At 50.1% G+C, this 25,656-nt stretch overlaps 1 protein-coding gene across 12 annotated transcripts; it reads left to right on the forward strand.

Moving 5' to 3' along the window:
- The first annotated feature begins 3,119 nt into the window (after positions 1-3,119).
- On the forward strand, positions 3,120-25,558 carry ST14 (ST14 transmembrane serine protease matriptase). 12 transcript variants are annotated; one of them, XM_014273706.3, is made up of 20 exons: positions 3,120-3,246; positions 3,746-3,913; positions 14,105-14,264; positions 14,487-14,614; positions 15,172-15,242; positions 15,643-15,803; positions 16,236-16,271; positions 16,550-16,787; positions 16,908-17,047; positions 17,446-17,543; positions 18,027-18,136; positions 19,461-19,591; positions 19,852-19,956; positions 20,977-21,084; positions 21,461-21,574; positions 21,758-21,886; positions 22,265-22,451; positions 23,105-23,379; positions 23,683-23,819; positions 24,321-25,558. In XM_014273706.3, the coding sequence occupies exons 2-20, from the start codon at positions 3,908-3,910 to the stop codon at positions 24,480-24,482; spliced, it is 2,496 nt and encodes an 831-aa protein (XP_014129181.1). In that variant the 5' UTR covers positions 3,120-3,246; positions 3,746-3,907; the 3' UTR covers positions 24,483-25,558. The 12 variants fall into 12 exon arrangements, with proteins under 12 accessions (XP_014129181.1, XP_074415613.1, XP_005496397.1 ...); XM_074559512.1 differs by having other exon boundaries at positions 14,105-14,188; XM_005496340.4 differs by lacking the exon at positions 3,120-3,246 and adding an exon at positions 3,260-3,559.
- The last annotated feature ends 98 nt before the right edge of the window (positions 25,559-25,656 follow it).

The raw sequence follows: 25,656 nt of genomic DNA on the forward strand, positions 1-25,656 counted from the left end.
CACAAAGAGAATATTGTGTAAAACCTGCTTTAAAAAACTGAGCAGGCTACACAAACAGCCACTAGCCATTTAAAACCTTTCTAAACTTTATTTTAACAACGGTTTTGTTTTATTTAAATCATGGGGGAAATCTGTATTTATATAATTCAGTAGGATGCCCTCATAACCCTGTGAGCTCACCTCAGGTGTTCCTGTCAAAAGAGTCATTAACTGGACATGTTTTAACAGTTGATCTTCATTTTTCCAATACCTTTGAAAATCCTAGCATTGTTTTTAGTAAATGCAAAAACCTTGTTACTTGTTTGTCACATGGCAAACCTGAACCACCTCACAATAGACCCAATTCTTGTGCCTGCCACAAGTTGGGTACATAGTGCCCGAACTCAGGACCTTTCTGGCTGGGTGCTGTTCATCCTGTAGGATGGCATTCTGGAATTCAGACTTTGCCCTATAGCCTAAACACTAAACACAGCAGTTTCGAGCTGTGGGGAAGGGAGAATGTGCTGCTGGGTCCATGCTGGAAACATGCTTTGGTAGAAAAATTGTTTAATCCTGTACTTAACCCCTTTGCAACTGACTCATCTCAATCTGAGATTTATTGGAACCTAGTTATGTGGATAGACCAGATGTGTGTAGATCCAGAGGTGGAAAACTGGAATCATCTTTCTTGTCCTTTGAATTTCTCAATAAATAAATCTGAATTTCTCACCACAAGACTGCATTTGCAGCTGCTGATCCCTCCAGAGGAACAATTTATTTGACCTCTCTCCTGTTCCTGTATGGTGAATCACCCCCTGGATAGAGCCATTTGGTTTTGTGGACTATTAAAGAAATTCTGCATGAGTAGTGCAAATTTGAGCTATTGATGATTTAATTTAGGGATGACACAGGTGATGACACAGGTTATGCCAAGTTACCCATTCAATGTGGATTAGTTCATTCGGACCTGGATTAATCTTGTACACGGCATCCTGCATTGAGGCCTGAATACTGAAACTCAATCAGAGGTCAGTATTTTAAGAAGGAATTTGTTTCTTTATGTCTGGAAGTGTTCGCCAAACCAATTTGGTGAGCCTTGCACCCATACCTCCTAATGTTACTTTTTCTCACTGTCCTGCAGTTTGCACCTGGAGCAGAATAAGTCAGCTGCCAAATGCAAGATCCTTGAAGCAGAAACATGCTGGTCCTTCAGAGCTCTAGAACCACGAGGTTTTGCAATGACACTTAGAGAAGGTGCCAGCCAAATCCCAGAGGAGCATCAGTAAGTGGCTGTGCTGACACACAGCAAGGCCATCAGGGCCTGGAAAGTAGAGCAGAGAAAGAAAAGAAGAGCAAACCTGCTGCAGGTCAGGATGCTCTCCCCCGTGCTGACACTGCTTGAAGAGTTAACAGCGACCTGCAAGGTGCTGGCATTTTTTGGAAACGTGGCAAGTGGCTTTAATGTTTTTATTTGTTATTCTGAAGCAATGTATGGAAGCTTTTTGGTTTGTGCTTGGGGAAGCAATGGCTGCTTGACATGCATACAAAAATATGCTTATATATATATAAAAGTATGCTGGATTACTAAAAAAAAAAAGCAAAAGGAATATGCACTGAGGGCTTTTAAACTGCTTAAGGAGAGTTCTTGTAAGTCAGCCTGTGGTGAGAATTATTCTTGTGTACTCAGTTACACAGTGAAATTATGGATATGAGACAGTCACAAGCCCTCTAGTCACTGCGGCTTTATGAATGACTGACCTCCCTTTGCACTCCCTTTGTTTGTGTAAGGAAGTAAGTTCTGTTTCACTGGCTAAGAATGTCCTGAGTACCTTAATGACAATCAGTAACTTGGTAAGCTGAGCTTTTGGGTCTGCCAGTGCTCCTGTACTGAGGGGGGCTTACAAGTGGCTTCCAACTTAGGATGGCCCCTGAAATGGCTGTGAAGGTGCTGGTGCAAAGGTTGTTATCTGTCCTGTCACTTTTATAATTGCAATGTCATATGCAGCCTCTGTACTTTACCAAAAATCCTAAACTTAGCTGGGCTGTTGTTCCAGCCTCTGCTAGGACAGCTGAGAGGAGGGAAGGTGTTAATGTGCAAAGCTGGGTATTTCCCAAAAAGCCCTAAGTATTTTTTGGCAGAAAATTAGCACCCTGTTCCTTTGAAGGGCAACAGGAAAGTTTAGTCTGTTTTCAGGCAGTTGTGACCAGGAGAGCCCCCAGTCGGAGGGATGAGTCCTTTGTAATTATAATTACAAAGCTGAATTAGGCTGGTTGACAGGATTTATTGTATTCTTAATTTTCAGCTTGTGTTGAGGTGAGTCAAAGAGATCTGGGGGAGGGTGAAAGGGCGCTCTGCTTTAAGCTAAGTCAAGGCCTCAGTTTACACATTTGCAGCTCGTTAGAAGACAAACTTTACCTGACTTGGAGCCTTGGGCGTGCCCAGTGGTTTCAAAACACACGGTGCCAGAAACCAGGCGGTCAGGCCTGTCCACTCTTGCGTTCACAGTTTGGCTGGCAAACACTGCTGCTGCTGATTCAGAGCTCACAGAAGAGTTTCTCTGCTTTCTAGCGTTGAAGAGCTCAAGGAGACCTAGCTGTCTTTATAGTCCCGGCAGCAAGGTTACATCCTAGTGTTCCCTAGTGCTTTGTATTCCTTTGGGAGCCCCGTGGCTGGCACCAGAAGCAGAGGCACGGGAAATTACCCTCCTGGATTTTGGATGCGATTCTAGGAGCTGTCTGGGCTGTGTTGGAGGCTGCCCTTATGCCCATGACATCCCTGAGATGGAGCAGGGCACTAGGCCCCTTTAGTTCTGGCCAGCTTTCACGATCTCAGGAGGGCAAAGCTACTTCTGATCTCTGCCAAAATCATGTTTTGGGAGCAGGGCTCTCATTCCTGAGCTCGTGAGAGAAGCATTTGAGATCAAAGGAGAAGTTTCCATCCAAATGACACAGTAACCCTTGAACAGCTTTGGGAAGGGGAGTGCCACCTCCCTGTTCTGCCCCAGAGCAGCATGTAGCCAATTGAGAGCAACTTGCTACACCTTTCCAGCTCCCATTCTCCACAGTCAGTAATTACTCCCTTGCGTTGCAGATAGAGAGGCTGGATCAGCCCAAGGTGGCTGTGCCCATCCCCAGCGGTACCCAGCCCTTGCTCTGGGGGCTGCCTGTTCAGCTGGAAAGCACAGCGCTGCTGGATGACGTTTTCCTCTCCTCCCACTGAATCAGCCTTTTATTTACTCTTTGGAATGCAAAGTAACAGGACACCCTGTGAGTTTTATCTCTCTCCCAGTCTTTTGTAATGCTTTAGAAGTTGCCGGACCGGATTGAGCTGTGAGATGGGGTGGTTTCAGGGTTGCCTGGCAGGAATCTGGGTGGGAGGGCACTGTCGCTGAAATTTGAATTTGGGAGTCGCGCTGAGAGTACAATCATTGAGCCATACTACGGGAAGGAAAAGCCTTTGTCCCTGAGTGAATCTGGCCCGTCGCTGGTGTGGATGGATGGTGCTCCTTTGCTAGAATTCCTGGCAACCACCTCCACCAGAAGACTCCTCTCCCGCCGGCAGCCGGCCTTCATTCCTTCTGTAAGCAGTTCTTCCCCTCCTTCACGTGCATGGCATTCCTAGGGCTGGGAGCTGATGCGGAAGGATCCTGCCTGCCCCGACAGAGTTTGCTGCTCCTGCAGCTGATCCTTGTCTGGGGTTCGAGCTCAGGGCGATTTAGCTCTTGCAACTCGCACAGATTCTGACCAAGCCGGACTTGGTTCTCAGATTTCAGGGCTCGCCTTCCTCCCAAACCTCGTCTCTGCTCTCAAGATGCTGTTGCGGCTACATTGAGACAACGCGAGGAGGAGGAGGAGGTGACAGCTTTTATTGGATGAACTGGTTCCAGCGGGAGCAAACAGAAGCTTTGCGGGTGGCTGCTGCCATTGCATGAAGGTGAGTGCCTAGAACTTTATGCTTTATTGCGTTTTCACCGTGCCTCGGCTGCGCTCAGCGTCTTTCAGTCAGACATGGAAGTCTCTCACTAAAAAAAGCACGTGGCAGACAGGTTGGGAATTGTTATTGTATGTTTTGGGGTTGTACTCTGCCCAGGAGGCGACTTGCTCCCACCACTGTGACTCGGTAATGGCTGCAGCAGAGCCACGAAGGAAATCCCTGTACTCCAGCAACAGAAAAACCGGAATCCCTGGTATTGAGGCCTCGAACTAGCCACCTCCCAGCTATATAATATTTACATTTTGCACATATATTGCTTGCTGGCTTTCCCCACGGTGACTGTGTCCCCTTGTTCAAAGAGGGCTCGTGAAGTAGTTTGTAAAATGTCAGTGGCTTGAATGGCAGGAAACAGTGAGCATTCACAGCTCGGTGTCGAACCAGGGATTGTGGATCTTCACATTTTGCCCTCATCATCTACATTCCTGATGCAGGGGTGTTTGCTTGCCATCAGCCTGGAGGAGATCAGTGGATGCGCCAAACAGGAAGAATGTGTAGAATGTAGGAGCAGTAGTTCAGCTGGGAGCAGCTGCTTTGTACCCAAAATATGCTGTTTCACGGGGGTGTTAAGACAGACTGCAGCCAGGCAGGTAAGGGAGTGGCTGTAATACAGCGCTGGGCAGGGCTGGGCATCAGCAGGAGCGCTGAGAGCTCCTGACATCAGCCTGACTAACACGGCACCTTTTCAAAAGGACTACCTTAAATTCGGGGATGCTGCCTCCTGTGCCGTGTTCTGCGGTGGGTTGGATTCTGGCAGCTGCTGAGGGGGCAGGGAAGGCGGTGGTTTATGTGTTTCTACACCATAGCAGGCTCAGAGACCTCACTCCTTCTCTATTTTTTCCCAAAAAAACCACCTGCAAAAAGCCTGCAAAACTTCTGCTCCGCAGGAGACCATGTAGAGCAAGGGGAAACAAAGGAGACTCAGCAAGGTATTTTCTGCGTGTGATCAGCAACTCTTGTTGTACCAGAACAAGAGTTTTGGGCAGTTTTAAGTGGTCAAGTGTTTAAAAAATTCAGTTTCAGGGCAGGATGCAATTGGTGTAAAAAGTGTGGCTCAGCATGGGGTGGCCAGTTCAATTTTGAATGGGCATATTGCATATTCATACGGATTGGCACATGTAAGATGGAGAAAGGAAGAACTTTTATGTGAAAGAGTGAGTTTGATCTAGCTGTTTTAATCCTGACTTGCTCTTGAATGTGAGAAACCTAAATATTGCAATGTGTGTGTATGAATCATCTTTTCAAGAAAGGGTAAATCGTGAAGTAAGATTGAATGCAGCTTTCAGTGTTATAAATTCTTTTAAACCTGCATTAGAGTTTTCTCAGAACCCCAGTTCCTCCTTTCCCTCTCTGTTTAATATTAAACCACACAGGCCCCAGGGGCTGTTGCTATGTGAGCATCCCCTGAGTGCCACGTTTGGGTGCACAGCAGTTTCTGCAGCACTGCCGTGTTGTTCACGTTGCATCTGATCTCTGTTAGCCAAGAGAAAGCTCATTCCTACACTGATGTAGCCTTGCTGAGGGCAGATTTCAGGCTGAGGAAAGGTAATATTTTGCTTCTGAGTGAACCAAATGTTTTTGGGAGCATGAATCTTGTCCCTGGGGTAAACTATCTGTTAGTGCTGAGAGTGCCCTCTTTGCAGCAGGGCTTCATAGCATGATAATGCTGTCACCGGAGGAGGGATGAGACCCTGGATACACAAAGCTTTTCTTTAGGAACCGTGCATCTCTGCATGCCAGCCAGCCCTCCTACCGATTGCAGGGCAGCCTCTCTTAGAAGACAAGATTTTTCTGGTTTCATTTGCTAAAGCAAAGCTTGTGGCTGAAGGATCTCTTGGATGTTGCAGAGCTGATGCGGGGCTTTTGGGCACGGTGTTTTCCCGTATTTCTGTGGAGAGGCGAGGCGGGAGCGGCCCAGCACCTGCGGGCGTTTCCGGCTGCCCGCACCTGCGGGAGCGCCGGGAGGAGGAGCCGGGCCCGGCGCCCAGGCCGCAGCCACCGCGCCATGGCGGCCTGAGCCGCGCCGCACTGCCCCGGCCATGGAGCGAAGCCCCCCGGCCAGCGGGGCCGGCGTGCGGTACAGCACCCAGCTGCAGGTGAGGGCACACCTGGGCAGGGGAGCTCCCACAGCACCTGCCAGCCGTGGGCCGAGATGCCTCGCCCTCTGCTCGTCTGGTTCCTTCGAGCCTGGTGGGTTCAGGGCTGCTCTGGATCCCTCAGGAAGGGGGGATTCCAGCTCACCCTTGGGTAAGGTCAGGAGAACTTGTGTGGGGGACGTTGCTGAGCTCAGCAGAGCAGAAAAAAACCAGCTTTGGGGAAGTGGAGATCGCCTGTCAGTGCCGGCTTTGGATCTCCTCGGTGTTGGTGCTGCCGTCGCTCCGGGGCTTTTGGTTTCAGCTTCAGCTAAAGACAGTGGGGTTGTGAGTAAAGGTAAACTCCATGCTAGCAAGCTGTGTGCAGTGCCTGGCTCTCGGTTGTTTAGCAACAGATCCAACTAAACCTGTTCAAGCGTTGTAAAGGGAGGGCTGTGGGGCTTCATTAATTAACCGCTGCTTAATCAGTGTGTTCTGAGACTTGAGTGAGCTTCTTGTGTAGATCTTCCTGGCTGAGGGTCGGGCAGGGATGGCTGAGTTTGGGTTGCACCTCCAGAGCCTGTTCTGTGCCACAGAGCTCTTCCAAACCCAGGGTTTTGGGTTAAAGCAGGACAACAGCATTTTCCACCTTACCAGCAGGCTGTGTGGTGTCTGTCTCTGAGGCCTGGCTTTAGTAGTTATTATCTCGCAGCAACATAGGAGCTGCTGGTTCTGGCACTGATCAAAAAGCTGGCCTGCAGCAAGAAATTTTCCCTTGCCTCCTATCTCACTGTCCGGTGTGTTCCGTGACTGGGAGTGCGAAGGAGATGCTCTCGCTGAAGCAGTTCAGCTCAAGCTCCTTGTCCCTGGGGTGGCTCCTTGTCCCACAGGCTGGGGTGGCACCTGTGGGACATGGTCTTCCCTGCCTGGCTTGTTCTCCTGGCAGAAGATAGCTTTGTGCTCTGATTTGTCTTTATGCAGGACTGAGGGCTCAAGCGAATCCCTTCCCTGGTTCTGGATCAGTTTTCCCCCTGTGTCAGTTTAAGAGGGACAGATCTGATCCAGAGCAGCTTCCCTGAAGACAGTACTTGCCTCTCCTGGCAGGAAACAACCCAAGGATTTTGTCACCCATGGACTGTTGTTGGACTTGGCCCCTTATAAACATGAGAGTGGAGGAAATTAGTGGTTTTGCAACATCTTGTGTCTCCTCCTGTGCTGGTAAAGGAGCTGCTGTAGTTCTTGGGCTGAGGAGAAGCTGCTACTCTTCCTTGGAAAGGTGCAGAGTGTTTCCTTGGGGTAGTGGCTGGCAGGTGAGCTGCTGCTTGGGCCAGTTTGGCTGCTGTTGGTGCCAAAAGCAAACAGGGATAAGGAAGACACAATGAGAAAAGGGCTGAGGCCAGACCTTTGCTCAGCAAATGAAAGATCACTCTGTAAAACCCTTGAGGGAGCAGTGAGAGTGTTTTGAGGGCCTGGCTCTGGGGAAGGTATCGGTACAAAGGTTCTCTCTCCCCTTGCCCAGAGTAGAATGTATCATTTCCATCCAAAGGCCGCTGGGGACAGACTGGGAAATAATTTGCCCTGCAATATCCGGGCCATGGGCTGGGATGCGGAGGGAGCAGCCAACAGGGATGGGTTTGGCAGACGGAGAATTTCCTGGTTGGAGGTGCTCATGTTTTCTTTGCTGTTGGCTTCAAACATCGGAGACCCATGATCCCGATCCACCTCAGAACTTCAGGAATGAGTAAAGTGTCACAAGGATTGTGGAGGCTGAGGTCTGGGGCTCAGCTGCTTTGGTTAAGCTGCTGGAGGCAGTTCTGTTTTCCAGACAGTTCTGTCTGTACCAGGAAAGACATACAAGTGATTTAAATGAGCTGTTTGCATCTGTGGCATGTTTCTCTGCCGCTCTTGGGACATCTGTGTGTTGCAAGGAGGAATTTCATGGCCCATAGGTACACAGATCAGGGCTGTAGAGTACCTTTATTCCCAGCTTCTCCCCAAGAGTTGCTAAGATTTAAGTGTAAAATCCTCTAGTACCACAGAAAAACAGAAGCATGGTAGCTTTTTCTGAGCTGCTGTGATGCAGGACAGAGCTGCACTGATCAGCCTGGACAGGACAGCAAGCCAAGCCTATGCTATCTCTGCAAAAATTAACATTAGTTTCTTCTATAATAAACCTAAAGGAATTTGTTTTCTCATATGACTCAGAGTGATCACAAGACAATCTGCTGTAGAGGGTTAAGCTCAAACTTGGTATGTGAAATAGGTGTGTGTGACCTGTATCTTTTGCTATTGCACCTGCCCTCTGCGCCTGGAAGGTGCACAGTCTAGAGGACTCTGTCCTTGAGCTCTTGCCCCATATTCCCTTTCTAGTTTTGATGTCATCATTTTATAGCTTCATTGCCCTTAATACAGAACTGAAGACAAAAAATAATGCACTGGCAAAGTTTCTTCGGTGCTTTGCTGCCTGTGGTGGGGTGGCACAGCATGAATACGCCTTATATAAACTTCGCTTCCCACGTGTGCTGTTTCCATCTATTTCTTATCAAGAGTGAGAAGTGAGAAGATGATTCTTATCAGATCTTTTTCCAGAGGAGTTATTTGGGTTTGCAAAAAAGTTGGTGAGGGAGTTGATTTAAGGATGCTGTAGCTGTACTTGAGCTACTTGGGTGAAGTGAGTTGCACATGCGGTTTACATTTGTTTTACTTTTTCTGATGGGTAACAGGCTGTTTTCCCTCATACTGGCACCACAAAGCTGGTGTGGGCTTTCAACATGATCCAGGAATTCTCAGCTTTTGAAAATACAACTTTTTGCCACACAACCCCACCGTGTTGGTCTCCTGAGCTCTGAACTGCCTTGCTGGCTATGTCCTGAGATTGTGGCCCGGTCAACAGGTTTCATTCTTCTCGTTTCTCATGTGGTATTTGTTTTAGTTTTTATTGAACACCACCCGAGGCAGGTGTGGCTACAAAAGAGGAGGTGGGAATTGCCTCTTGGATACACAGGCTGGGATCTGCAAGTTGTAATTACCCTCAAGAGTCTAACCATGCTGTCCAATGACTCCGCTTCATCTCTGACCTCCCTATGCCTCCTCCAGCTTGGCATTTTATGGGTTCCTTTTCTTGGTTGTGTACATTGGTGTCAAACAGTGACCTTTTTTTGCTGTGAGATTTTATTTGTTTGCACACTTGCTCTTACCTTGTATGATCTGGGCAGCTTTGGCCCTGAGCAGTCTTGTGGCAGACCTGCAGAGTCTGGAGTTGGGAAAGTCAAAGGAAGTTGGTAAATCTCATGTCTGGTGCTGGATGAACAAATTATCTGGTGTTCATAAAGGACAGGTGAAACTAATGGCCAGGAGCCCAGTCCTGTGGGTCAAAATCCTGTAAACAGATGCAGAAACTGAGAGAGAGATTGATCAGCTGTTTTGGAGGAGAGGGGAACAGTAAGGGGGTTGGTGCCTGGGACACATCGCCATCCGGGAGTGCCAAAAAGGCAGAAACCAGCCTCATTGGGGGATGCTGATCCCAGTGGGACCCCTGCTTTGCACACATCATGCTGGAGAGCCATATTCCATGGCGTATCCCAGCCTTTCCATGATCCCCCACTGCAGGAGAATCTCTCTGCTTTCCCATAAGATCTCCAGTGCAGAGCTGGTTCCCACCACCCCCTTGTGCCAGCTGAATTTCCTGCTGACAGAATTAGTCACTTCTGCATCTGGTTTGTCCAGTTTGACTGAACACAGTCACTGTCTAAAAATACATTGTGTGGCTTAGAGAAGGAGGAGTAGGAGGTCTGCTCTCCCCAGGACTGAGCTCAAACACTGTGCCGAGGAGCAGGAGCCCTCCAAGCGCTCTATGAATCCATCTATGTGCACTTCTTTTCAAAATTTCTTCATGGAGTTGGTACTCCAGGGGAAATTGAGGCATGAGAGAGCTGGGGCAGTGCCTGTCTGAACTTTTCCCTGGATTGGTTTTGCTGCCACAGCTGGTGCTGTGACCAGTGTGGGTCACACTCCCTGTGTGGGGAGCCTGGCCGTACCGGCAAGGACTGAGTGAGGAGGAGCAGAAGGAAGTAACTGCTGCAGTGACTAAGGCAGAGAGAATATCAAGGGAGGTTTTCTGTTAATAATGTTTATTGGAGCAGTTTCCTTGAGAAGGGTGAGACAGTCAGACCTTGAGTCACTTGGGGCTAGAGACGGTTTCTGGAGGAACCATGGAGAAGGTGAGCCCAGTATGTGTCAGCTCCTCTCTAGTTTAGAGCTGCCACTGTTCAGAGCACGCGAGGGAAATGTGCAGCAGCCATCAGCTAAAGGAGATTACATTGCAGTTGTCTTTTTCTTGATTTAACCATAATCTTTGAGCCTGTCTTGCATGTGATTTTGTCTGGTTTCCGTCTAGCTTAGAGAATGGTGACAGGGTACTTTTCCTTCCATGTGTTGGGCGCAAAGGGCATGTGGAGCACAGGGAGTGAGGGGGGCAGAGGCTGAGCTGCACTTGTGGGACACAGGCTAGTCTCATCCTCAGGTCAAACTGGTGGTTTTTGTGCAGAGCGTGGGCAGGGAGGTTTCAGCCTCTTAGAGTTCAGGACACAGGGCCTCACCTTCTGCGTGCCCTGATTCATCATTCCAGTGCTTGGGAGAGGCTTCAGATTCTTCACTGGGTATTGGGAAGAGTTTGCAGGAATGGCTGTTCCTTACCCAGGCTGTGATGGGTGAGGGCTCTTCACACAAGTGTGTGTGTTGGCTGAGGAATATAATGGCATTCATAGGGTATGGGAATGGAAGAGGATGAGAGCTGGAATACAGCACAGAGGGTGAGTAGGGAGGGAAACCTCTTTGGATCATGCCTCCTATCTGCTTGTAGTCACGGGATAACTTCTGGCAAGTAGCAGTGTCAGTGGCTGCTTGTGCACCTTGTACTGGTGGAAAAACAAAAGTAACCTTCCCAGAAGTTTCTGTGTTGCTGCTGGCTCAGCTTTGGAGCAAGAAAAACTGACGAAGGTGGACTGTAAACTCCCAGGTTTAGCTTTTTCATACTATTTTTTTTTCCAAGGAAAGCAGGGAAATTGCCTAAAGAGAATGCATGGTGAGTTTTCCTGTCTAATTTCCTTGCTCCCAGGAGCAGTGCATTTGCCTGTGTGTGCTGGAGGCAGAGGGGGGCTCTGTTTGCCTTCTGATTGAATCACAGCAATGATTTTTCTCCCTGGGAGAGTTTTCTCTCTGCAAGGACACAATCTTTAGCTTAAAGGGGATGTTAAAATGCATCAGCCACATTGTTGTGCAGTGTCATACAGCAGGAGCTCCTGCTTGCTGCTGACTCTTATTTTATCCTGGCAGTTTGGTGAAACGGAAGTGTATGAACTCAGCTGAAGAGTTTTCTTGTGGAAAATTGGTTTTCTTTGCAGTTCTTCCTCGCTGGCTCCAGGAAGTCTGAGGAAACTGATAGATCATTTAAGTGCCTGAGAATGTCTTCTTGCCATAGACTCCTGCAGATGTTGATAAACAGCAGCAATGGCTTGGAAGTCCTGAGAAGGCTCTGCATTGTAAACAGCCCTGTGGAGGGAGAGAGGATGTGTTTGCAAGCTTTGTGGCCAGTTTCTTTTCTTTACCAGGTTTTGGGGGGATTTATTTCATGACTGGAAAACTGGTAGGAGCTAGTTTGGAAGACTGTGTGTCAAATTCCAGGTAGTCTTGACTTTGATTGAAGAATTTCTTGATTTAGGATGTCTCTGTGTATTTAAGATTTATTTTGTGTGCCATCTGCTTCAAAGTTTCCTTTCCTTTCCTTCAAGCTTTTCCTGTATGATCAGAAGCCAAACAGGATTCAGAGCATTCCCCATGGCATTGTCCTCTGTAGCCCTGCTAGGTCTCTTTATTTTGGAGGTGGGTGGATTTTGGGGATAGAAACAGTTCTTTCTGTCTAGCCTTAGGCAGTAAAGCTCAAAAATGAATGAAGGCTCCTTCCCTGAACCTCCAAATAATAAACTGAGAGGATTCTGAGAGCAGGTGATGTGAAAACTGGCGAGCTGCTCTGGTCTTGGTGGTCTTCTGGTGTTTGCAGAGGATTAAACTTAGAGTCCTTGACAACAACTCGGAGTAAGGTGCCTGCCACTTCCCTTTCTGTTCTGAAGGGCCCTGGGCAAATACTGCAAGGAAGAGAGGCTGCAATGGGGTGTGGAGGGTGGGAGGAGAGCACAGGCATTGGGTGAAGAAAAGGGCAAAAGAAGTGGGGGAATGGTTCAAGTGGGAGCTGGGCTTTCCTGCCAGGCAAGGCTGAGGAAAGATAAGATGAAGTACCTGCTGGAAGTTCAGTGAGGAAATGCAGTGAAGATGGCGTTTTCCTTATGTCTGTACAGCAGGCTCAGAGATCCCTATGTTAGCAGGATCCCATTTGCTAGTTGTTTTTCATAGAATCCCAGAGTGGTTTGGATTGGAAGGGACCTTAAAGCCCATCCAGTCCCACTGCCCTGCCATGGGCAGGGATGCCTTCTACTAGACCAGGCTGCTCCAAGCCCTGTCCAATCTGGCCTTGGACATTGCCAGGGATGAGGCAGCCACAGGTTCTCTGGGCAACCTATGCCAAGGCCTCACCACCCTCAGAGGGAAGAATTTCTTTCCAGTATCCTGTCAAACCCTGCTATCTTTTCGTTTCAAAGCCATTCCCTTGTGTTCTATCAAGCTATATCCCCCTTGTACATATTTTTCCTTAATTTAGGGGCTTGTGACATTTGCTTCAAATTAACCCAAGCTGTTGGAGTAGGTTTGTGTGAGCCCTGGGCTGAGAGAGGACAGGCAGAGCCTGACCCTCTGTTTGTGGAGACAGCTTTACCCTTCTGGAGCATGGGGCACATGGAAATGCCACATATTTGTGTGAGCTGGCACTTTGTGCCGTGGTGTCCATGCTGAGGTTCCAGAGCCCAGGAAGCTGCTGAATGCCTGCTGAGGAGAAAATGGGAAGGTGGTGAGCAGAAAGGTGAAGGATCCTCCTGTTTTGGGCCATTGCAGCACGTGCAGAGCCCTTCCTTCCCAAGGGAGGCACAGATCAGAAGCAGATGTGGTGAGCTCTGGCCACACCACTGGCTGTGCTGGCAGGAGAGGAGGTGCCAGGGTCGTTGTGGATCTGGGCCCCCACAATGTCCAACAGTGCCAAGGATGCTGTGTGGGATCCTTGAAAAACATCTAGGTCTGTAGCTGTCCAAACCTTCCCCCCAGCTCCCCCCCAGGTGAGAGGTACAGATGCACAAGCAGGACAAGGATGGAGGAACAGAACAGAAGGTGAGAGAAACTGAAACCTTGGGATACCAATGGTTTTACAGCTGATATAGAGCTCAGGTTTTACAGCTGATACAGAGCTCGATGCTTCAACGCATCTTCCACTTCCTCACTCAGCCCATTATGATGACAGCAAGAGCTGTGTCATTCCTCATTCCTCTCTTCCACGTCTTGTCCCGGGAGCATGGCTGCTCGTGGGTTGTGGGGATGTTTTGTGTGTTTTTCTTAATATTTTGGTTTAATTCTTTTAGCAAGTATTTTTGCTGGATGAGAGATTCCAAGCAGAAACACAGGAGTGCTGCTGGTTCAGGAGGCATGACAGAGAGCTGTGAAAAAGCTCTAAAGGAAGGAAGCAGCTTGATTTCTTCTATTAGGGAAATGCTATTTATAGCATGCTGTGCCCCATGAGCTCTGGGTGACACACCTGCACAACGCGAGCACTTTGTGGGGGTGAATTTTTCTCTGCAGTTTCATCTGCTGAGGCAGATCTTGGAGCTTGTGGGCTTGTGACCTGCCATGGTCACAGGAGGTTGTGTGGACTTGCCCCTGAGTGTGCTTGAAGTCATGACTTTAAATTAGGCCCAGAAAGGAATTAGGTGTGTGCAGAAAAGCAAAGAAGAAACCTTCAGGGTTTGTCCTGCCATGGCTGTGGAGCTGCCAACACTGAGGTTTGCTCTCAGTGCCGCCGCATTCCTCGTCCCCAGACCTGCTTCAGGCTGCTCTGTGGCTGGACCTCCCCAAGCCAGGCTTTGAGAACAGCTTTCTCACTGTCCTGCCTTCCCTCCTCTCCCAGGACATGAACAACCTGGATGAAGGGGTGGAGTTCCTCCCTGCCATGAACTCCAAGAAGATGGAGAAGCGCGGCCCAAAGCGGCAGGTGGTCATCACTGTCCTGATCATTGTTTTTCTGCTTGTCTCCCTCACCACTGGCCTCCTGTTTTGGCACTTCAAATGTGAGTGTGACGTCTGGTGGGTGGTGACATGTAGGGTAACACCCTGGGAACATATCCCTCCACATGGAAAAGCTTTGTTACCCGGTGTTGCTCACATGTGCCCTCTCAAGCTCTGAAGACACCATTTTCACCTCCCTGCCCCAATTGCTGTCACTGGGGATCTGCTGTGGCACCAGTCCCAGCTCTGACTGCCCTTCCTGACCCTGAACTGTTCCCTTCCAGATAGGAACACACCTGTCCGGAAGGTTTTCAATGGCCACTTGCGGGTTCTGAACTGGGAATTCCTGGACGCCTATGAGAACTCCAGCTCTCCAGAGTTCAGTATGCTGGCCAAGAAGGTGAAGAGCACGGTAAGAGATTTCTTGCCTCCCTCTTTCTACAAGCAAGGAATTTTCCTCTTGCCCCATGGCCATGGGGATATGCCATGTAAGATTCCTTGGAGCTTTCCCTGCTCACTGTGTCACAACTGTGTCACACTGGCTGGGGGCAGGGACCTTCTTTGGAACTGGATCTTGACATCCCAGCTCCAGCCCAGTGCCATGGTATCTCCTGGTGCCATAGGAGCTGCCAGGGCACGTCCCAGAATCACTGGATGAGTCAGGGCCAGGAACTGAGCTAAAAGGGTGTCTAAAAGAGGCTGAAGCTGTGCCTCTTCCCTCAGACTTGGGGATTCACCTTCCCCAGGGAAGAGTGGGTGAGCTGAGTCAGAACAGGCTGTGATGGGCAGCTCTGTGCTCTTCTGGGGCTCTCAACTCTCCTTCTTTCTTTCTTTGGCTCTGCAGATTCCTGCACACAGGGATGCCAGGGATGTGCCCTGGTTTTCCTTTGCAGGCTTGAAGCTCTGTCTTCAGCCTTTCCCTTTTCCTCACTTCTAGACATGCTGAACACCTCTTTTTAACCCTTTCAGGTGGAGGAGATCTACAAGAATCATGCTGATATTGGTCCTTATCACAAAGAGACAATAATCACTGCCTTCAGGTGAGTGTTAGGCACTGCCTGAGCCCCATCTAGGACGCCAGGATATCACATCAGCCATTTACCCTCCTTCCCAGGATGCTGGGATAGAAGTACCCCCGTAATCACCCTGAATGGCACAGGAAAGGGTGAGCAGTAAAAAGTGACCTGAAAATACATTTGGTTTTCTGCCAGATGTCTTGGGAAAAATCAAGTGAACTGCAGTGGGTGGTGCCTGGCAGCACTGAGAGAGACTGCTCAGGCTGGCAGGGGCCTTTGCTGTTTGCTTAACTTGTAATGAAACTCTCCCTTCCCTGTGGCCAGACTCCAAAACTGGCTAATCAAGTAGTTTGACCCCTTCTAGTGGTATTTGAGTCCTCCCATGTCTGTCCTTGCCCTCATCCCACAATTACCCTTTCCACAGTGAAGGCAGTGTCATTGCCTACTACTGGTCAGAATTCCTTGTGCCCAAATACCGGGAAGAGAGCCTGGACAGGGCGATGGCTGACAAGCAGAGCCTGGTGCAGAGGTGGAACCCGCGCCTGAGAAACCCCATGCTGAAGGTGGAGTCAGTCATTGCTTTCCGTGAGTATCGGTCCCGCTGTCCCTGGGCCTCTGCATGGGATCAGGTGGGATATTTCTCTGGAAGGAGAAGGTGCTGGTCAGCCCTCTCATGAGAAAGCCAGCCCTGAGGGTGGTGTAAGGGCTTGGATGTCACAGCACAGCTTAACGGGATGTAGAGTCTAAAGGGGACTGCATGGGCCTGTTCCCCTTTGCTGAAATGCTCTGTGTTCTCCTCTGAGCCCAGGGAAGAGGGACAAGGATGAGTTCTCCCTCTGCAGAGGGAAAGTTTGCTCCCTCAGCTCCCAGAGGCCAGGAAAGAGCTCTCCTGCCAGTTTGCAGGGAGAGGTTCCACAAGTGAGGCCAGATCAATGACAGTCTGAGGAACAACCTTGGCTTTGTGCCCAGGGATTTCCCATAGCCCAAAGGGTGATGTCAGCTCTGTTTTTTCTGCAGCTGTGGACCCCAGCATAGCTCACTCTGCCCGGGACAGTAAGTACAGTTCTTCTTCCATCTCAGTGGTGTCTTTAGGGTGGTGTTTCTCTTGCAGGATGGGGAAGGGTTTGGAGAGAGGTTCTGTGCATGCAAGGCAGACCCCAGTGTGATTCTTAGAGCTGTTTTGGGGTTAAACAGACTGTGGCATAGGCCTTGCTGTTATCCAGGAAGAGGTATCTGCCCTGGGATAGCCTGCAGGAATTACTCTCTGCATCCCAGGGAAAGGCAGGGCAAGGCTTCTTTGCCTTGTTAACTGTTCTCTACTCTCTGGGCAGACAGCTGCATGTTCTCCCTTCACGCCAAGGAAGGGGAGGTCACCAGTTTCACCACGCCAGGCTTCCCCAACAGCCCATACCCCAACAATGCCCTCTGCTACTGGGCATTGAGGGCAGATGCCAGTTCCAGCATCAGTCTCACCTTCAAGACCTTGGAGCTGGAGCCATGCAGAGATGACAGTGACTACATCAAGGTGTATGACTCTCTGAGCCCCGTGGAGCCCCATGCCTTGGTTAGGTGGGTGTTCCTGTATGGCACCAAGTCTGGGGTGATCCTGAGATCTGCTCAGAGCTGAGCTGTGCTGCTTGAGGCTCCCTGTGCAGTAGTGCCTTACAAATTCTGTCCTTTGCTTCCTAGACTTTGTGGGAATTATGCCCCATCCTACAACCTGACCTTCCTCTCCTCCCAGAACGTCATGCTAGTCACATTGGTTACCAACAAGGAGGGACGATTCCCTGGCTTTAAGGCTGAGTTCTTCCAGCTTCCAAAGATGAAAGGTGAGCAGAGGCCTTGGCCTGTTTCCCCATGTCTCCCTGCCACGGGCAGCTGAACAGGGAGGTGGCTGTGGTTGGGGTCAGTTTGCCAGGGATGTTTCCAGGGCTGGAGCACCTGGAAGCTGGTGCTTGCCTTGCCTACGGTGTTCTTGACTGCAGTAAGGATGTTCCCCAAGGAGGCAAAAATGAGAATTATGTTGGATTAGATATGCAGATTGATGGAAGCACCTAATTGATCTCCTGGGTTCTCTCAAGCCTTGGAGCAAAGCTGCTCTCTCCAGAGAGTGACTTAACCATGCTAGAGACTGTTGCCACTGCCTCCAATGACAGCCAGCTGAGTGAGGCTTGGAAAAACCACATCTAAATCTCTAATTTGTTGTTACCTTCCTGCTTGATTTTAGCCTGTGGTGAGACCCTGAAGGGAGACAGTGGCACCTTCACAACTCCCTATTACCCAGCACACTACCCCCCAGACATGGACTGTGTCTGGAACATTGAGGTGAGATGGGCCCTCTCTTTCCCTTAACAAGTCTGTCAAATGACCCTGCTCATACAGGACATGATGCAAGGGAGCTCACAGCAACTGGGGCCCAGAGGCTCCAAGTCTGGCATGATTGAGGGAGCCTTTAGGAACTGGAGGCAAAGGCAGAAGAGGTTGTAAGAGGCCTGAACCCCACAGAAGACCATGAAAAATCCTGTAACTTCATGCAAGAAGGATGAGAGTGTGGGCTTTGGGACATGCCAGTTACTGACTGTTGACCACAGGTCTGGCTTCCACCCCTCTGTATGCCTGTTACACTGGGGATTCTGGAGCCAGGGTGACTCAGGGACTTTTATGAAGCTGTTTCTTTCCTGCTGGAAAACTGATTTCCCCTTTTTAGTTATCTTCTGTCCTCCCTCAAGCACAACCCTCTTCCTGTGAAATTATTCCTTTTTTCTTGCTCCAGAAAGGAATATCCCACTGACGTGCTTCCTTTTGCAGGTTCCCTCTAGAAAGAATGTGAAGGTGCGTTTCAACATGTTCTTTGTGCTGGAGCCTGGGATCCCAGTCAGCTCCTGCACCAAAGACTATGTGCAGATCAACGGCACAAGGTGGGTGTTGGGTGGCTGAACCCATGGAGTGGCTTCATTTACTTACACACTAACTGGTGCTTTCCTTAATCTGCTGTGGGAACAAGTGTGCTGGTGCTCTGAGGGCTGGGAGGAGGCAGGAGGGTGCCCAGTGTAGCAGGCACAGGACCTGCTAAGACAGAAAATGCCTAGTCATGATGACTGGACCAAAAGAAGCCCCTCTTCCTTCAGACCCTTGTTATCTCTGTGTAAGACTATAGGTCACTTTTGCCTCGACCTTTACTATTGGACTGTTTCCTAAAACTCCTGTACCCTATATAAACCCCTACTTTTGCCCAATTTGGCAGAAGAGCTGTCACTGAGACCCTTTCCAGAAGATACCAATAAAGACATCTCTGTGGAACCTCACACAGAGCTTCTCCTCTCTCTCCCTGCATCTGCCAAAGGCACTTAACAAGCAAAAGAGCTGAAAATCACTAATGAGCTGAAAATCACTAAAGAGCTGGGCTCACTTAAGAGCTGAGCTTGCTAAGACTGCCTGCGGCCCTGGAGCCTGCCTGAGGGGTCTGGACAGGTTGTGCTTAACTGGACTTCTCTGTTCGGGAGGCCCACAGCAGTCATTTTCGGGGGAGACCCTGAAAACCCCACAGCTGCCTCAGCCCAGGACTGCCCCGTGATGAGTGGGGAGTCCCACACTTGGTACTGTGGTGTGCTGCAGCTGAACCACCCCTCAGATGCTATGGAGCATCACAGCACATAGCTCATGTGTGGGAAGGCAGGAACATCTGGGGTAGGTTTGCTTGAACGAGCAGCTCTCCATTCTCAGGGCACTCATGTCCTGTGATGCATTTCTAGATGCATTCCTCAGCCTGATATAAGCTGGGCCAGAGAGAAAACTCAGAATCTCAGAGGCAGGTGATTAATCTTGTTTCACAGTGTTTTGGACAAGGGAGCTGACCCTGCCTCAGAGAGAGGGTATCAAAGTCAGCACCTGCCTCTGCAGTGCTGTTCACGTACGTGATCCAGTCTGCCCATGGTGAGATGGGATCCTGCCTGAGTCCAGTGTATCTGAGATCAGACACATTGTAGGGCAGGCAAGGATGTGGAAGAACTTGTTCCCAGTCATTCCTAAAGTCACAAGTTGGTGTTTACAACTGGCCCAAACCTTCTGCCAGCAGCAGCAGAATTCGGACCCTGAGGCCCAGCAGTCTGTGCTGGGATCAGACCTGCTCCCTGCTCTCCTGCCCTCTCAGCTTCCCGAGTGTGGAGGGAGATCAGGGATAGAAGGAGGTTTTCTTGGTGCTGACCTCGAGCCTTTTGACTCCTGTTTGCTCTCTCCCTGCAGGTACTGTGGGGAGCGCTCCCAGTTTGTGGTGGCCAGTACCACCAACAAAATCGAGCTCCGGTTCCACTCGGACCAGTCCTACACAGACACAGGCTTCTCTGCAGAATTCCTGTCCTACGACTCCAGTGACCGTGAGTTGAAACCCTGGGGCTGGGGAGGGGAAAGTCATTTCCCTGAGATGTGGAGCTGTCCCTCCTCTGTGTTTACACTGCCCTGTAAACTGGGAAGCAGCCTTTTCCATAGGGGCATAGCAGCATGCCTTGCTTTCCTGAAAACCTCCTGATCTTCCTGTTGTGTTCTGCTGTAAGCAGGCATAGGAAACTCTGCAGAAGGGATGTAGAGGGGACACCAAGAGGGCTCATGTGTGGTTTTGTCCCTTTCTCCCTCTCAGCCTGCCCTGGTAAGTTCACTTGCAATACTGGCCGCTGCATCGACAGGAGCATGCGCTGCGATGGGTGGCTGGACTGCGTGGACGGCAGTGATGAGAGGTCCTGCAGTAAGTCTAGCCTTTGGTTTCTCTTTGGCACAGCATGGAAAGGCCATGGTGCCTGACCATGGGGTGGTTAGGCTTGTTCTGGGTAATGTGACTCAGTGCTGGCTGGAACCAGCACTGCTGCCCTCCTCCAGACTGGAGTGAGACTCGGTGCACAATTGGGGATCCTTTCTCAGCCTAAGAGCTGTGGGCTCCTGCTAATCCAGCCCTCTCCCAGTGGCATCGCACTCTCTTTCCAGCTGGGAATGTGTTTTTCTGTGTAATCCTGCTGATTGTGGGTTTGGCTGAGCTGAGTGGTGTGGAGGGACACATTTCATTACTCAACTGGGCAGGCTTTGCAGAGCTCATCTGGAAAACCCATGGGACACACAGGAGTTGTTTCTTTGTGTAACAGGTTTTCCTCTTGGATTAGCACACCTGTCCTATAGTTAATGTTATTGTCCAGGGTCTGCAGTTTATTAGAGAAGACGGGGTGCCCTGGTTTGGAAGGGGCAGTTTTCTGGGGAAGGATGTGCTGCTGCCCCATGATCCTGGTTTCTCAGGTGCTTTCCCACTGCTTGCAGCAATTGCTTTCCTTCAGTATTGCCTCTGGCTGTCCTGCTGTTATGATGTCAGCTTCAGCCTCCACTACCTCAGACACAACAGCTCCAAATGGCTTTGTTCTCCAGAGAAGTGGCAATACTGTGATGTACTGAGTGTGTAGTGTATTTATGTACATGTGCACAGTCCCGAGCTGGTTTCTGGGGTTCCCAAGTGCTTGCACACCCACTGGGAGAGCTGCCATGGTGGGTGGATTGCTGGTGACTTCACAGGTGCCTTTGCAGCCTCTCCCCTAATTTCTAGCATTAGAACAGCTTTCCAAGAGGAGTCCCCATCCCTGGAGGTGTCCAGGGAATGAGTGGACATGGCACTCGGTGCTCTGGTCTGGTTGACAAAGTGGTGATTGGTCTCAGGTAGGACTTGATGGTCTTGGAGGTCTGTTCCAACCTAAATGATCCTGTGATTCTTACTCTGCTCTTCCAGCCTGTACGGAGCAGCAGTTCAAGTGCCAGAATGGCTGGTGCAAGCCCAGGTTCTGGGTCTGTGACAACGTGAACGACTGTGGTGACAACAGCGATGAGCTACAGTGCAGTGAGTGACTCACCCTGCAGGCACAAAGGGCTGAGGGCTCAAGCAGGCACACAGGGGGCGACTAGGGTGATGGAGGCTTGTGGGGTGGAGGGAAGTGCTGTGCTGGAAATGAGCAGGCAAAAAAACCCAGGCATGATGAGTGCTCACCTGATACAGGTGAATGAGAGCTCAGAGGAAAGAAGGATGAGCAGAGCTGTAGGAATAGAAAGGGCTGAATAACTGCGTGGTGGTGTGCAGTTTGGAGAAGAGATTGGAGACACAGTATTTTGGAGCTGCAGAGGCTTTACTTGTCTCGGGGAGAGGAGCTGGGCACAGCCATGTGCTGAGGTGCTGCACTATTCATGCCCAGCCCTCAGGAGCTGCTCTCTGTCCCCAGGCTGCCCAGCTGACAGCTTCAAGTGCGACAACGGGAAGTGTGTCCCCAGCACACAGAAATGTGATGGCAAGGACGACTGTGGGGACGGGAGCGATGAGGGCAGCTGCAGCACAGGTGAGGGTCAGCTGGAGGGTGACTGCCAGCAAACGCAGCCTCTGATGGAATTCCTTGGGGCTGGGCACCCTCATGTGTGTGCTTGCATGGGGTGTAAATGCTCTGGGGTTGGGCAGAAGAGGTGGACTTGATGTGACCTCCCCAGAACTGGGACTAACCCCTGTGCCTCCATCCTGCCTGCAGCAGGCCAGACCACGGTCCCCTGCAAGGAGTACACGTACAAGTGCCGCAGTGGACACTGCATCAGCAAACAGAACCCCGAGTGTGATGGGGAGCAGGACTGTGAGGATCATTCTGATGAGGACAACTGCAGTGAGTGCCTCAGGAATAGGGGAGACATGGGACTCTGGGCTGGGTCTCTCAGAGAAACACCCCAGTGTGGCAGAGAGAGCCCCTGTGTGTTTCTGTACAGGAGCTTGATATGGAAATATCCAAGCCACGTTCTTTAGCGGCCTGTGGGGTGTCTGTGTTATTCAGGAAGGCTTAGATGGGTAATACAGGGGCTTATCTCCCCTTTACAGAGTTGGCCAGTAAATGTTGTAGCTAATTTAGCATCTGTGCAGAGAACATCAACCCTTCCTGACATGTGTAAACAGGGTATTTGTGCTGTCAGATGTCCTGGAGGAACAGAGGGGAGGCGTGGGATGAGAACAGGAGAAACCAAGCCCCTGTTCTCCTTCTCTGCCCTAGACTGTGGTCTCCGCTCCTACATCAGGAAGTCGCGGATCGTTGGTGGGCAGAACTCGGACGTGGGAGAGTGGCCCTGGCAGGTCAGCCTGCACGTCAAGGGCCAGGGCCACATCTGTGGGGCCTCGCTGGTGTCAGCAAGCTGGCTGGTGTCGGCAGCACACTGCTTCCTGCCACTGCAGGGCATCAGGTACTGGCCTCATATCCCTGTGCTTCCAGGTATTTCACAGAATCACAGAATAAGCTGAGTTGGAAGAAACCGTCAAGGATCACTGAGTTCAGCTCCTGTCCCTGCATAGCACCATCCCCAAGAGTCACACCATGTGCCCGAGAGTATCATCCAAATGCTTCTTGAGCTCAGTCAGGCTTTATGCTGTGGCCACTGCCCTGCATCAAGCAGTGGTCTGTTCCAGTACCTGACCACTCTCTGGAGAAAAGAGCCTTTTCCTGATACCCAACTTAAACCTCCCCGGCACAATTTCGGGCTGTTTCCTCTGGTCCTGTCACTGAGCACCACAGAACAGATATCAGAGTTTACCCCTCTTCTCTCCCTCACACAGAAAGTTGTAACTGCAATGACGTCTCCCCTCAGTCTCCTCCAGGCTGAACAGACCAAGTGCTCTCAGCTGTTTCTTATATGGCTTCCCCTCAAGGCCCTTCACCGTCTTTGTTGCCCTTCTTTGGAAACTCTCTAATGGTTTAATATTCTTATATTGTGGCGACCAAAACCACAATATTCCAACACTGACTCTGAGAGGCATTCCTCAAGGAAACTGTTTAAAGTAGTGAGCAGTGCTGTCTCCAAGCTGAGGTCTCACCCTGTATTTCATGGCCCCTGTGCAGGTATTCAGATCCCAGCCTATGGACAGCCTACCTGGGGCTGACTGACCAAGGTGACCGGAGTGGCCCCAATGTGCAAACCCGCAAAATCAAGCGCATCATCTCCCACCCCTTCTTCAATGACTACACCTACGACTATGACATTGCTGTGCTGGAGCTGCAGAGCCCTGTCACCTTCACAGCTGTCGTCCAGCCCATTTGCCTGCCCGATGCCACCCACAACTTCCCTGTGGGCAAGGACCTGTGGGTGACTGGATGGGGAGCAACTGCAGAAGGAGGTGAGCACTGGCATGTGATTTGGTGCTGCACTGATGTATTTTAAACAGGTTGCCAGGAGAAGCTGTGGCTGCCACATCCCTGCAAGCATTCTAGGCCATATTGGACAGGGCTTGGAGCAATCTGGTGTAGTGGAAACTGTCCCTACTTGTGGCACAGGATGGAACAAGACAGACTTTAGTTCTCTTCAAATTCAAACCATTCTGAAATTTTACAAGTCTATGATTTCTGTGTTTCTTGAGGGAAAAACAGGGAGCTGTTAAAAAATGTGTATTTTTACTAATGATGCTCTTCCATCTTGGCAGGCACAGGAGCCTCCATCCTGCAGAAGGCAGAGATCCGGCTCATCAACCAGACTGTGTGTAACCAGCTCCTGACAGACCAGCTGACACCACGCATGATGTGTGTGGGGATCCTGACCGGTGGTGTGGATGCCTGCCAGGTAAGGCAGCACCTGGATTTAGTGCTGGTTATTGGTTATTAGGCAGGGAGACAGTCCTTTGCTCATGTGCTTCCACTTATATTTACATTTTTAACATAACACAAATCTATGGGAATTCTCCTGGATTCAGAAAATGAACAGATTACAATGGGCACCAGCAGCAAGTTATGTTGATGCATGACTTACAGCTCAAAAACTATAGCCCAGACTCCATCTCACCAGATACGATATACAGCCATACTCCAATTTCTGGCTTTTATTCAGAGTCTTAGCAAGCCAGGCTGCTTGACTGGTATTTTATAGCTCTTTGTTCTGGCACTGTGGCTCTTACTGCCGTGCTTAAATATTTGTTTCAGGAAATGGCCAAAAAATTGTAATGACAGCTGACTTAGACAGAGATTTAGTGATTATTTCTTGCTCAGTTTTTGTGAGTGACTTTAACACTGTGCACGAGAGTGATCTATGGGGCTGGTGCTTATGCTCCTGTGTGGTTCTGTGCAGGGAGACTCTGGGGGGCCCCTGGTCAGTGTGGAGCCCAGCAGTCGGATGTTCCTGGCTGGCGTGGTGAGCTGGGGCGATGGCTGTGCCCAGAGGAACAAACCTGGGGTGTACAGCCGGCTCACGAGCTTGCGAGACTGGATCCAGGAGCACACAGGCCTCTAGGGATGGATCCCTGCCTGGACACCTCTTGGACAGCGCTGGCTGAAGACACTTGGCAGTGCCAGCCATGCACAGCCTCTACTGTGAACTTCAACCCTCCCTCTACCTCGCTGTGAGCGCCTGGGACTCCATGTGCAACCAGAGCTGATGGTTGGGTTTACGCCTTAGTCTGAGAAATCCGTATTTGGAGAAGTTTCCCTTGGGGGGGTAAGCTAGTGCAGCTCCCATGAACAATTTGAATGAGCCATCATTCAAGATTTCATATAGTAATAAACTTTTTAAAAAAATCTAATCAAAAAAAAGACAGTTTGTGTTTAGAGGCAAACTTTATTGGACAAGTTCAAAAACAAGGTTTCAGCATATATTCTAAGTGGTGCATTTGTTTTCAAACAGCCGTCCATATCCTTTCTCTGGTGTTCAGCCATAATGGAGGTCTTACCATAGTTTTGGGGAGATTCCCTTTGGAATGCCTCCCTTGTCCCACACCATGGTCTCCTCCTTCTGTCCTCTGTCCAGCTCTGCTTCTGGCTTGGCCAAGTCCAGGATTGGGGGCCTGAAAGAGAGATGTTGGGCTGAAACACCACCACTCACCCTGAGGGAAGCCACAGGCAGAGCTCAAAGCCATCACTCACCCCAAAGAAAGCCATGGGCATTGCTCAAACACTATCACTCGCTATGAGAGAAGCCAAAGGCAGAGCTGCTGGCACATGTGGAGACCCAGAGCCATTGGCATCACTGCATTGTGCCTTAACATCATACTGAGCTGAGCTGATAGAGTTTCTGCTGAGCCCCAGGTGCCTGGAATCACTGTGAAGAGCACAAGGGCTGCACTGAATTTTTCTTGGAGTGCTCCCCACAAGGACAACACCAATGAGCTGTGCACACCAGCCTTATACCTGTCTTACTTTTGTAAAGAAAAATGTGACTTGTGAATGTGCTGATTTTCTTCCTTTTTCCTCTGTAGTCTGTTCCTGCCCCAGCAAAGCACACTCCAGCTTAGTCCCTTCCTTACCTGTAAATACATTGTTTTGTAAAACTCTCAGAACTGAGATGCTGCAATAAACTGGGATATTTTCTAATACTGTGGCTGTGTGGTTCTTCCTGAGCTTCTGTGCCAGTGTTCCTGAAACAGAAACCTACAGCACAGACTCTCAGTGCTAAGGGGGAAGCTGAGCCT

The sequence above is a fragment of the Zonotrichia albicollis genome, chromosome 27, assembly GCF_047830755.1.
Source record: "Zonotrichia albicollis isolate bZonAlb1 chromosome 27, bZonAlb1.hap1, whole genome shotgun sequence".
Classification (NCBI taxonomy): domain Eukaryota; kingdom Metazoa; phylum Chordata; class Aves; order Passeriformes; family Passerellidae; genus Zonotrichia; species Zonotrichia albicollis.